The 13423-nt window shown below is 53.0% G+C and overlaps 2 protein-coding genes across 2 annotated transcripts in view; both read left to right on the plus strand.

Moving 5' to 3' along the window:
• The window catches only part of LOC119111628 (Fanconi anemia group J protein homolog), a 47175-nt gene extending 35816 nt beyond the window's left edge, over positions 1 to 11359 (plus strand). The window contains exon 4 of the mRNA XM_037235436.1: positions 11253 to 11359. Within this exon, the coding sequence (XP_037091331.1) occupies positions 11253 to 11359 (107 nt within the window). The remainder of the gene's footprint in view (positions 1 to 11252) is intronic.
• A 613-nt stretch (positions 11360 to 11972) lies between these two features.
• LOC119111629 (Fanconi anemia group J protein homolog) overlaps positions 11973 to 13423 on the plus strand; it is a 38666-nt gene continuing 37215 nt past the window's right edge. The window contains exon 1 of the mRNA XM_037235437.1: positions 11973 to 12004. The gene's annotated coding sequence lies outside the window, so the exon portion shown is untranslated. The remainder of the gene's footprint in view (positions 12005 to 13423) is intronic.

A 13423-nucleotide genomic window follows, 5' to 3' on the forward strand; every position in this document is an offset into this window, starting at 1 on the left:
CAGAATGTAATCATCGAGTGGAGCTCCAAAAGTTCTGTTTTCTCGTCACGCAGATGCTCATTACATCTGATGCGTGCAAGGCGTGTTGTCTAATCAGAGTAGGGAAATTTCTTACGGGGTGGACACATCTGAATGCGATCTGATCGGCAGCGTTGCGCGTTGTGCACCTGCCCGCCACGCCCGGCTGGCAGGCGTGCCACTCGCGGTCACCCGCGGTTTTCAAGGGCAGTTAACCACGGAAGCCATCTCACAGGGAAAATCCGCCCAAAAATTTCCGTACTTGCAAAAATGTGGATGCACCGACAATTGCCGAGTCAGTAGCCATTCATCATCACAAGCCAGACCTAACCCATGTACATGTGTTACACCCACCATGCAAGTCTTTATGCTATGTTCGTTCCCGATGTCACTTGCCTGGTGTGTGATCGCCACGCGCCATGCCGTCGTTCACGTGCTTCATCTGTAGCGTTGATGAGCTTTCTTCAGAACTTAAAGTTATTTCCAATTAGGTTGTCGTAAACGGCAAAAAACTTGTGTAGAGTTTTGCTACTTCATGAGCTGTTTTTGCGTTGAAAAAATCGCACTGAGGAAGCCCCAATACGTTTGTCCTGTTTTGCCCATTTTAATATATACTATGCAACTTGTAATTCTTGTTCCTGCCATAATCATGGTCTCTAATCTCAGCCTTGTTCTCAGTGAAACACAGCAAACGCTTGGAAGAACAGAGGAGGAAATGGGCAGTGTTTTATGTGCCACTTTGCCAACCTCGCGTTGGGGGGTTGGCAACAGCATGCGAACCTCAAGCTAATCGCATTTCCTCGAATCTACCGCGACACAGAATGGACTGTTGGCTTAATGATATGTACTTGGTGCTGCTAGCTCCCTTGAATCGCCAGAGAACGGCTACACCAAGTGTTACGTTCCTCTTAGTGTCAACCAAGTCGGTCATGCCAAGCGTTTCTCTATAGTCACGCCATTGGAGTTGAAATAACGTGATGCCGTTCGGTCACCTGGCAATCACGAACGGGCTGGGTCTAGGCTGCCGCCGTGCGGCCGTAGCCGGCGGCGGCCGGCCGCGCCGCCCGGTCGCCGGGCGTCCGCCCCCCATTGGCCGGCGCCGCGCGGGGCCCGGCGGGGCGCCCGCCGCCGCCCGGGCCCCCGTTTGGCGCGGCTGTGACGTCACCTAATCAAACTTCGCTCCAAGATGGCCGCCGGGCGCGATCGATCTGTGCGTGTCACCTCGGGGTGCGCGGCCGGACCGGGCCCGGATGCTCCCGGGGGGCTCCGTGGCACACCAGGCGCCAGGGCGCCGCCGCCAGACGACCGGGGACGCACTGGCGCCGCGCCGTCTGCCGGCTCGGGTCACCCCAGCCGCTGAAGTTTGTCGGGCGCGGGGACGGACGCGGTGTGTACGATGTCTTGTGGCGCGAGGACGTGAGACTGGGCGTCGCGCAGGCGAGATCAAGGTTGATGAATAACCGAATGAGTGGCCGAAGCCTGTAGGCTCAGTTTATGTGTCGTACACAAGGTTTTGATGGTTTCTGTTTGCCTACGTGCATCCTGGCCCTGTCCGTAGTTTTGCTCCCTCTCCCTCGTCATTCCCTCCTGATTTTGTTTCGTAGCGCGCGGTGCTGCAAGCGGAATGTCGGCTTTATTATCATACTTGTAATGTTGCCCAAGCTCGTTCCACGGTAACTTGCATTCCTAGCCAACACGAGTGTTGGATCGGCGCCGGACAACTGCTTAAGCTCAGTACTGGTTTTCTTTCACTGCAAATATACGCGACACTGTTTGAACACGTGCGCACGTTCAACGGTGCGACAGCCTGCCGTTGGCAATGAAAGTTCTCCCAAGTTGGATGGGGAGGGGGCAGGCAATAGCGGTTTTGATATTTATTTCCAGTCGACGTTAATAGATCCGTCGTTAACTTTCCCAGAATTGTTCGAAGGGGGCGACGAGAGGAAGGCTCGGCCCCTCCTGCCCCTCGCCCTGGCTCCCGCGTTCCTGCAACATACCACGCGGTAAAGTTACCGTCGGGACTGAACATTGCTGTGCATTGTTCACCGCGTTGACATGCCCTGTATTGCAAGCGATGTGTCCCACGGCAGGTCCGTGTTTTTCCGCGAACTTGCGGACCGGTTTCATGTTAAGCTATGCGGGATGGCGCGATGGGAGCAGTCCCCACTATTTCGACACTGATTTACCTATGGCGGCTTAAAGGGAATGTTACACGTCTGAAGATACTGAAGCTCACTGAAACTATTGGTTTGGTGGTGAAACTATTGGTGCAACAAGCTCACTCGGAACTATTGGTCTTTTTTAAGTGAAAAAGACTGCTTTAGACGACATAGCCTTTCTCCCTAGTAAATATGGTCTTCAATAGGTTTTGGCTTGATTTCGTCATCATACTTCGCACAACATTGATTGAGAGCCAGTTGACGGTCGTTTTGTCTGGAAATCGTGCTCGCGAACGCCAAATATGAAAGACTGGATAATTATATTTGCCTTGACCTCGATCGGAGCATGGCCAATGAAGTGGTATAATTCGAATGACGTTTTTATGGCGTTATGGATGCCTAAGTGACTTTAAAATATTATGCATATCTTTGCTCGCGTGAAGCTCAGAAATTAGATGTGTCTAGGTCTTAAGAAGGACAGGGCTGTGACCTGCACCAAATGATGTTTAAGATGGCTATTTCAGTTCAAAACCTGGTGCAAATGTGGAACACTCCCTTTAAGACCCAAATGTAATGCCTCGCCTCTTATGTAATGTAATCTCATGCATTGTCGCGTCTTACGTTCTACATCAGTATAATTCCAGCGCTGTTGTCTGAGAGTGGCGCACGGACCAAAAAAAGCCGAAATGGTGGCACCCTAAGTTACGTATGTCACGAACGTTTTAAATCCATCGATTGAAGCTCTGCTGTACCCTGTCGAGCGGCGGAGCTTTGGCTGCGGCCAGTGCTTGCACAGCTGTCAGTGGTGGCCTGCTTGCCAGTGCGGGCTGCTGTGTGGGCTCACTGCACGCCTGTGGGTGAACCCCGGACTGACGAGAGGAGCGGTGCGACGGGGCACTGCTACGGTGGCGGTCTCCGCCACGCGCCCTGTCGTGGCGCCCCGGACTGACGAGAGGAGGGGTGCGACGGGGCACTGCTACGGTGGCGGTCTCCGCCACGCGCCCTGTCGTGGCGCCCCGGACTGTGAGAGGAGGGGTGCGACGGGGCACTGCTACGGTGGCGGTCTCCACCACGCGCCCTGTCGTGGCGCGCGTGTACCGCACGAAGGTGTGCACTAGAGGCATGTGCCATGCTTCGCCCGCTGGTTGGAATCTCGTCAACATTGCCGTCTCAGCAGCCATTGGGAGGTGTGAAGTGAGATTGCGACATTAATACACGGTGCCCTGTGGCCGAGGGCTCTGAAAGCTGCCAGAGACATTCGGATGTCTTTCGGTTTTCTGGCGTTTGCCGGGGGCTCCAGGACATTTACCCATCACTCCCCTCTCCCTAACTATCTTCTTGACATGAAACTGGAGCTTGCCAAATTACCTTGCTGGGAGACGCTGAGATGTAGTCATTTTATTATCCGCAGCTCTGACCAGTTGACGCCTGAGTTTGTCGGAGATCCCCACCGCCCTTGGATGTTTCCCAGCACATAAGGCATGCTCTCCGACATGCAAATTCTGTATTATGTTATAAATAATAGATAATGAATAAATAAATAAATACTTAAATGATAATTTTTCATTATATGCTAATCTGCAGATAACGATGCCGTCAAAATTTTAAGCTATAGCGACCTTCGATCTGTCGATATAGCTTAGCCTGTCGTACTTTGCGACATCTCTGCGGACCTCCGCTGGTGTTAGCTACGCCGCTATCCCGACAGACTGACGCCAGAGGCACGACATTTACGCAACCGGTCGGGGAAATGAATATGTATTTTCGCGTGCAAAAAATAATGATGCTGCCTTAAGAGCGCCCGTTATAAGTGCACCGACTTTGTTCAAAGCCACTCAGCCGTGACCGCTAGACGGCTTATGTCTTGCAGTTCTCTTTGTGAAGCTGACTAGCGTTTCTCTGATGAGTTGCGGTGTGTCTTCATCTGTTACAAGTCTGCTGTACTTTGTGCCGTCCCTCGCAAGTGAAGCCTCAACTCAGCTGTCCAGTTTCGATGATGGCCCCCTCTCCTGACGAAGCTTCGAATTACAGGCTTCGCTTCGCTTCCATTGGATGTGACGACCGAAAGTGTGGAGAGAGGAAAAAAGGCAGTGAGCGAGAAAGAGAGAGGGAGATGGAGAGCAACAGCGTTCGCCAGGGAGGGGATGGTGTAGAGAAGAGCGGCTATTGATCAGGATGCCAGCTAATCAAAATTGCTCCCTCAGGATGAAATTGAATCATGGAAGGGATGCCAGAGGGCTGCGTTGATGAAGGAAAGAATTTGAAGCTTACTGAAAGCCTGTCTGCCGTAATATTCCGGCGTCCTTTATTAACGGATAGAGGAAGGCCGGGGGAAGTTTGTTCTTTCTTTGTTTTCGGAGTATGTCGCAGCTGGTGAGAGCGCGCTGGGCGCCCAACACTTTTAACTTGTTTCTATGTTGTTGATCAATAGCGCGTTCTTGCTTTTTATTCCTCCTTTAAGCGTTTGCGATGGGCGATTGCCAAACATTTACTAGCAAATGCCCCCTGAAAATACGGCTGTGATGTGTACCTGCCCGACATTGCATCCGTACGAATTAATGCAGTCTCCTTGTTCCTTTTTTATGAACGGCTTTGATTACATTGGGCGTGCTACGCTGAACGGGCCGGGTAGAGCCGCTTTTAAGCTCGAAAGAGGTAGCCTTCATATAATTACGGCGCATCCAGCCGTACCCACCATCGCGCAAATGACGATGTAGCAGCGGAGTTAATTTCAGTGCTGTAAACAATTGGTCATCAGAACCCGAGGTCTTACCGTTCTAACGTGATACAATTATACAGGTTTTTTTCTCGTCAGGTTTGGACGTTAACACGCGCCCGGGTTGAATATGACGCGCTCGGGTGGAGAGTAGGATGTAATTCATCCCATTTCTTTCCAAAAGGATATAAGTGGTCATTTTCACTGATATACAGAAACTGAGAAAGATAAACACACCAAATTCGCAGTGTAGGTGGGACTGGATTGGAGCTCATTTGCGTGAAATTTTAAAGTCACTTGGTGGTGGCTGTGTGATCAAAATACTCAAGGCCAAACTCTACATCATTGCTCTAAGTGCCCTCAGACCTCCTGACGCGACCAGCTTTAGCGGGGGTATTTTCGAATGACGAATATTTTCAGATGACGGATATTTTTGGATAACGGCCATTTTCAGATAACGGGGACCTTTTCGAAGACGACGTAACACGCATCCAAGTCAGATGTGTGATCTTATTTGACCCTCGGAAGGGTAAAGCGATCTGAAAACTTTGGTATTATTTTGATATTTGAGTTGGAGATCGACGTTAAGTATTACCTTAGAAAGCATGTTCCACATAACCAAATGTTGATTGAAGCCATTTCAGGTAAAAACTGTTGATGTCTTTGCTGCAATGAAATACGTCGAAATACGCGCCTATGTCTGCGACATAAAACAATTTTTCCAGCATAAGGTTGTTTAACTATGCTCTTGATCTGACACTCGTACCTGACCTTAGGTCAGTGGAATAAGTTGTAATAAAGATTTCAACGGTTTTGTTGTCCAAGAAATGATCTCGAAGTTGTATGCCATCATCTAATGCTCCGTTGTCATCCCTGGGGTTTCCATCGTGCATCAGCCGCCGCCTATCACGGCGAGGGGGTTAAACAAATAATTCCAAATGAAGTGGTAGAGAAGTGTCATAGAATGGAATGGGCCATCAACATATGCATAGTAGTTATGAACTCAGTAAAGCATGCGAAAATACTATAGACTGTTTCAACATGGCTCAAATTTAGTGTTCAAAATATTTAACGTTTATTCAAGAGTACTAGAGTTGAGTAGAATACATCTTCCGCGGATAGCAAAACAACCTTAACGCACTTCAGTCGTTTTTGAGAGGAGAAATTTTTTTTTGAATCCAGCAATGCTGAGGGCAGTTATCTAGACTGGTGTGGGTGATGCTTTATTTCACCAGAGGAGCCTCCTGCGTGGTTCGTCTCGACTCTGTCAACGTGGGGCCCAAACAAACCAAAAAGATGCCTGTTCTGGCGTACCAAGAGTGAGATGAAATCAGACAGGGTTGCCACCACGTAGCAGGTGATACCTAAACGTAAGCAAATGGAACCCGTGGCCTTTGGGAATCCATGCGGATGCGACGTATCATTGCATTATAATTTTAATTTTCATGTGTTTTGCAGTGAAGTGAAGGTGCATTGCTATATAGCATCCGCACAGGTATATGCATACAAGTGATAATGCAGGAATGTTGGGCAGTTTGGCCTTGCGATCTTGATCGATGAGGCTGACGAGCATGGAGCACTGAGTTATTTGTGATTGTGACGGAAGTATCGGGACAAGCCAGTTTTTAGTGTATATTATTCACAGCAAGCTGTCCTGTGTCCTGACAGGCTGCCCTGTATAGATTTCATGGCCTGGTCGGTCCCGGTTTAGGCCACTGTGTGTTGTACATGAAGCGAGTGTCGGAACAGATGGCATTGATTGCCTCCCAGTCCGTAACGGGCGCACCAGCGGCTCGGACAGTGTTGAGCTCGCTCGCGGACGGCACGTTTACCTGCGCCGTACAACTGGCTTCAAGGCTAGGTCTGCTCTGGCTGCCGACGTCGAACACAAATCCGGCTTTGGTAGCTTCAGTGGTAAATGCCCAGGCGCGTAGTGATGTGCTGAGGTCAGCCGAGCAAAGGATGAGGGAAGTTGTATTAGTTATGTTCTTTGTCTTTTGGAACTGATGGAGGATGTACTGGATGGAGAATGATGGATGGAGAATATGTATTTCTCAGAATTGTAAGCTTTGTTCATTGAAGGAACTGACTTGAATACTTTTGATAGAAAGCGATCCTTTTAAGTGACGCCGGTTTCCCAGGATGTTGTATCATGGTTTTAATCACTGAAAGGTTTTCGTTCATTCGTCGCACGCAAAAACAGGCCATTGGATCGCCGCCGTCGTCTCGTGTCCCGAAGATCACCAGCAGCTGATGAACGGCACCAGATAGCCTTTTAGTTCAGGTTCTGAAAATGTATTGCAGCGAGACGTCAGCTTCCAAATCGGGTTTAGAATCGATAATTTGACTGGATGTTTTCAGAGATGGATCCATGGATACCATGGATCAAGACCCATGGTAAGCACTGTCGCGAAAATACAGACCCCACACAGGACAGTAATTTCAGCTCTGCGCTACTGTTGTGGTGAATTGTTTTCACATTGACCAAGCGCCCCACGTACAGTTCTGGCACGACCGCCTCGTGCGAGCGGGACCCTCTGGGGAATCGTTAGCGGACTAGCGGGACCCTCTGGGGAATCGTTAGCGGACTAGCGGGACCCTCTGGGGAATCGTCAGCGGACTAGCGGGACCCTCTGGGGAATCGTTAGCGGACTAGCGGGACCCTCTGGGGAATCGTCAGCGGACTAGCGGGACCCTCTGGGGAATCGTCAGCGGACTAGCGGGACCCTCTGGGGAATCGTCAGCGGACTAGCGGGACCCTCTGGGGAATCGTCAGCGGACTAGCGGGACCCTCTGGGGAATCGTCAGCGGACTAGCGGGACCCTCTGGGGAATCGTTAGCGGACTAGCGGGACCCTCTGGGGAATCGTCAGCGGACTAGCGGGACCCTCTGGGGAATCGTCAGCGGACTAGCGGGACCCTCTGGGGAATCGTCAGCGGACTAGCGGGACCCTCTGGGGAATCGTCAGCGGACTAGCGGGACCCTCTGGGGAATCGTCAGCGGACTAGCGGGACCCTCTGGGGAATCGTCAGCGGACTAGCGGGACCCTCTGGGGAATCGTCAGCGGACTAGCGGGACCCTCTGGGGAATCGTTAGCGGACTACCCCGGACGGTTTAGACAAGCGCGGTTCATGGGACAAATCCCCAAGTGTCAGCCACAAGGTGGCGAGGGGGCCGGTAATCTGAGGAAATGGAGGCTGCAGGCCGATTTATGTGAAACTGGACCGGTTTTATGGCAAAAAAGAACCGCGGAGACTTGCCATTGCTCTGTTGGGAGTGAATTTGATGATCAGATGTATTAAAGCACGGATGCAACAGGAACAAAAACTCACCATGCATTCAAGTTTCCCAGGGGCTGGAGTAGATTTGCGTACCTCTGTAGTGCGATGTTTTTTTTTTAGGATTCGTTCAACGCGCATACGCAATTTTCTAGCAAGTGCAAGTGTATTGGTGAATGACCATTCTCTAGATCAGGGAAGTTTAGTGTGGAAAGCCTGGAGAGTTATGGCTACCTGCGATGAATTTGGTGATCCATAGTAAGCTATGAGCATGGTGCATGCTGATCTAGCTTGCCAAAACTGGAGTTTTAATAACATATTTTTGTTTAAGCGCGTATGTGTTACGTGCAACGGAAATGAAAATGTGGCTTGGTGACAGCAGCAACAAATGCATATAAATGACCTGCAATATGCCAGAAGAAACTGGTCGCTGTAAAGACAGGTTTGCTGCACAGCGGTGACATTTACTTTCGTTGCTAGGCGTAGGTATGAGCAAAACAAACGTGCACTCGATTTCTGAGTACCGCCCGCGGCGGGCGAAAACATTTGAACACAGAAGCCCAGTAGCTGACGCCACTGCATTTGCTTGTCTGCAGCGGGCGCCCGACTCTTCATCTCGACCTCTTAAGGGTTGCTGCCTGGTCGGCGTCCGTTATAAACCACACGCTCGTCGCTGCAATCAACAGCAAACCGCACAGACATAAACAAATGCGGCGTGCTTGCGGGTCTCCATGGCAACGGCGATGGCGTCGCCGGGGAGGCGCTTGGCGTCGGCCGTCACGCCTCGGCAAGAGGCGCGCGCGGGGCCGGGCCCGACCGGGGCGGCGCTGGCGGCCGGGACGGCTCGGAACGGGACGGCCCGCCGCGTCCGGGGCGGGACGCGGCGGCCCTTTCATCCCGGCTTATGTTCCGCCGCCGGCCCATATACGTCCAGCCACTTATACCGAGAGGCTGCGGGCGGGCGGGCAGCGCGGTCGGCGCGGACCGCAGCGGCGCGCCGGCCCCGGAGGTCCGTCGCTGAACGCCGCCCGCTGGTGGGCAGGCGCCAGACTGTCGCCAAACCCGACACAGCCGGCCTGGCCGACATCCCTGGGACACGGGTGACGGGCTGCGGCGCCTTAGAGCTCGTGACGGCTGGTGACGGTCGCTGTCCGGCCGCCAGCACACGTAGACCGTGGCCTCGCCGCCCTCCCGTTCTGGTGCTCTCCACCTCACCAGGCTGGCTGTTGGTCTGGACAGGTGGTGATCCGTGCTTGCTGGCGGTGATCCGTGCAGTTCCGTTGTTTCCAGAGGATTATCAGATGGCTGAAAACGGTGGTGTTGCATTCAGTGATTTAATCTTGCGTGCCTCATGCCGGGCCTGACGTAAAACTGTGAACCACTGGGGACGCTCAGCACGACCTCACCGCATGTGAAGTGTCTGTGACGCTCTGTTGCCGGCTCCGGCGTCCGGCCGAAGGCGCCCCGGCCTGCCCTGCTCGGCACGGACCACTGGCGCCGGCCGCCCTCCTGTCGCCTGCCATTACGGGGCCGGCGGGTCGCCGCTCCGCCGGCTCAATGGAGCCAGCAGCCGTGAACGGCTGGGACGCCGCGTCGGCCTCCTCCCCAGCGTGGTGCGCTGTGCCGGCCGGCTTGGCGCACCACGCCGCCCCGCCGACATGGGTCCCGTCTCCCCCGGCCAGTCGTCCAGTGCTCCAGCTAAGGGGCGGGGATCGTGGACTCATGTCCCACCCCCTCTCAGGAGGGAGCGTGGCTTTTTACCATGAATCTATGGAAGTAATTCCGAGATCTAGTGATCAGGAAGCTTTTTAGGTTTTTGATCTCGGTGACTTTCATGGGCTGACACGTGCCCAAGAGCAGTAATCCAGAAATCAAATCGGTAGACAGCCGGCTGCGTATGTACTGTACGCAGCTGGGAAAGTTTTTGGCGCGCCAAAGCAAACCGACATCGATGGCACATTGATATGTTGTCTTCTGTACCCATTAGCTCAAGTATAGTTTGTTCGCAATGCAAACAAAATGCGTGCAATGTATTCCGTATGCACGAATGCCACATTTACATACCTTGTAAAAAGGCATGCATTCGCTAAAAAGCAGCCCCCGTCACAAATTCAGGCGACCCTCCCCGTCGCAAACCCTGGAATCGCCCCTGCCTCGGGCCGACGTCTGCCCGTTCTGCCCTGCTTGGTTCATATGAGTCGTGCCGGTTTGTGCCATGTTTGCTGGCTTGGTTCCGTGCGCTCTGCCCATATTTTCCTTTGGAGTCGTCCTGTTTTTCTTGTTTGAATGCAGTGGTGAGTTTCAGCGCGCCTGGCGTTCGTGGAAGAAAGAGTTACTGTTATAGCCAATTGAGCTAAACGCAAACACAGTCTTAAAGACGTGTGGAGGCACATTGTGACGGTGGGGTAAGAGACCGGGGAGCAGAGCTATGCCCGACTTCTATGGAACATGCCACTCCAGTAGCGATTAATGGAAATACTTTACTTAAAATTGTTTGGCTCACCATTTTTTTTAGTGCATTCCCTTGCCTCTGTCACGTCACAGTCAACTAAGATTGCACTCTTCGAATGATGGCTTGAAAATTATGAAATTTTGTGGCTCGCTTGATTTTTAAGCTTCTGTGCTTTCTTTCTGGTCTGCTGTAATCAAATCCGCACCCTTCAAGGTACATAAACACCGAAGTTATCACCGGAACTCTCATAGTCGGTGTGGTAGGCGAGCACGTGGTACCGAGCTGGCACTCCCGCTGCGCAGCCCCTGCCCAACCGTCATACGGAATTTTATGCCAAACACGTCACATGGGTCAGGAAATTTCTGTCTCAAGCTGAATTGGCCAGTTTTGTAGTTTATATGCTACCTGAAGTCATGCACCTCGGAGACACATTCGTTTGCTTATCACGCCGCGCAACGATAGGCACTGATGCTTTGTTCTGCGTTTGCGCATGCTGCATCGGGGTGTTTTGAGCATAACAACGTCCTTTTGGCATGCCACTGGACTCCTGCCTGGAGATTCTGTCCGTAATAAGAACGTGTCGGCAGATTGAGCCTTTTGATCGGTTCTGATACGTTTTCTTTTTCCAGCGAGGGTGGACGAGCACAACAGAAAAATTGACATCGAAGAACGGAGTGAGTCGATCGGCCGTATGTTCTCAGTTTCGTCTCATCCTCACATGTTGTGTCTTGTTTAGCAGATTTATGGTGTGTGGGCTGACGTAATGCTTTGATGTTGGGGTTGGTGAATTTTGACCATTTTAATGCATGTTCTGATGCTTATATCATGTCTTATCATTGAAATTACAGCCTGCCGAGAATGAATAAATGCGTTCATGCTTGCTTGACTTGCACTACATCTTCTGCCAAGCATTAAGAAATGCGTTCATGCTTGCTTGACTTGCACTACATATTCTATTTTTCTATATATTCTTGTTCAACGTCCCGCAGCAGCAACAACTTCCTTGAATCCAGTGGCTAGTCTTGCAAACCACTGCGCAATCAAATGGCTTCAAACAAAAGGTCGTTTTTTGGTTAGCATCAATGCATCATGTCCCTGCGTTAGCCGTCCACCTCTGGCGCCTGGGGTGCATCTGGAGCACTACACCCCGGGCGGCGTATGCGCCCTGGCTGGCCGCCTGCTGACGCCGCCTGTGTCGGCGCGGCAGCTCAGCAGCAGCGGCTGGAGCAGCAGCGGCTGGGCGTGCTGGTGCCCGACTCGGCCCGGCCACTGACCGAGCTGCCTCCGGAGCCGGCTCCGCACGCGGCCGTCCGGTCACCGGCTCCGGCTCCGGCTCCTCCTCCGGCCCCGGCCCCGGCCCCGGCTGACTGGAGCTCCGAAGGTGTGTAGGGCAGGGCGTACGGACACCGCGTGACGGCCACGCTGGCGAGCTGGGCCGGTGCGTGCACGTGCTTTAGCACCTACGGACCAGAGGCTCACGCTTGGTTAAGTGATGCCCCTCATCTGTGTTGTTCGCGGCTTGCACCTGTGGAGCCTGCGAATGGAGCGAGGCACGCGAGTCGCCATATCAACACACTTTGCCCAGTACATTGTATCCATACAGCAGAATGAATGCTCAGTGCGGCGCAGAAGCTGAGCGAATATTGGCTGTCGTGCTTTTTGACATGCGTCTGCTAGTTTCTCAACTGCACCTTGGTGCTATCATGCAGCGCAGTTACTTGGAAAGGGACTTAGGCCGCACAGTTTTACTGCAGTCTTAGGCCGCACAGTTTTACTGCAGTCAGCAGCACCTTTTTATGGGTGGAGGTGTATGCAGTATTTCACAATGTGTAGGCTCAAATGCAAGATGGCGTTCAACAGTTTCGATGGTGTAAAACAACGCAGCATGTTCTTGATATCTGCATTGTTATGTGGACCTCAAGTTTTTTGTGCTCGACATCTGCTTATGCAGACATCGCTTTGTATTATACATTGGAGAGGGGCTGGGTGTATGGCGAGGGGGATGTGCACATCCGGGCAAAGGCATGTTCCATTAGACGTGTTTTAAACCGCACTGTATCTCATTTGACTTTGTTTTTGGTGATCAGTAGCTGATGCTTTCCGCTATGAAAGCCGTGTTATGAATAGGAATTAAATACTTAATATATTAAAATGTATTCACATTACGAAGTATCATGCATTAGCGTCTAATCCCACGTATTTACAGCATATATCTAGTGATATTGGACGCTTGCACCACCATACACTGGACGGTTCTGCGCTACTTTGTCCCCTGTCTCGCTCCATCCGACGGGTTCGAATGCTGCGGATCACGTCGTGCCGGGACAATCAGAGCCGCCTCCAGCGGCAGGCGCTGGCGTCACGTCTGATCCGCCAGCAGCGGCCCTCTGACCGGCCGGCGGCGGCTCGCCGCTCCTCGAGCGGCGGCTCCGACCGCCGGCGGCCGGTATCGGTTTCCGATGCGGCGCCGGCGGCGGCGGCAGACGCGGCTCAGAGTGCCACCCGGTCCGCCGTGCGCGCTTTGATGGCGGAATTAGCCGGCTCGGGCGCCTCCCCCGCCCCGCTGCGGGCCGCCCGGATAAAGGCGAGCCAGCGCCGCCGCCGGGGAGGGGAAGGGAGAGGAACGGGCAGGCCCACAGCCACCGCCAGACGGCCGACCGCGCGCCTGGGGAGGCGGCGAGCGGCAGGAGCGCGCCGGGCGCCGCCGTCGACGCCGCCGGCGCACCGATTGCCGCTGGCGGTGACGCGCCCGGCCGTCGCCATGGCGACGGCGCGTCGCCGCCGCCGCCGTCGGGTGTTT

This window comes from Pollicipes pollicipes, unplaced genomic scaffold, assembly GCF_011947565.3.
Source record: "Pollicipes pollicipes isolate AB1234 unplaced genomic scaffold, Ppol_2.1 Scaffold_7261;HRSCAF=8764_pilon_pilon_pilon, whole genome shotgun sequence".
NCBI classification, from domain to species: Eukaryota; Metazoa; Arthropoda; class Thecostraca; order Pollicipedomorpha; family Pollicipedidae; genus Pollicipes; species Pollicipes pollicipes.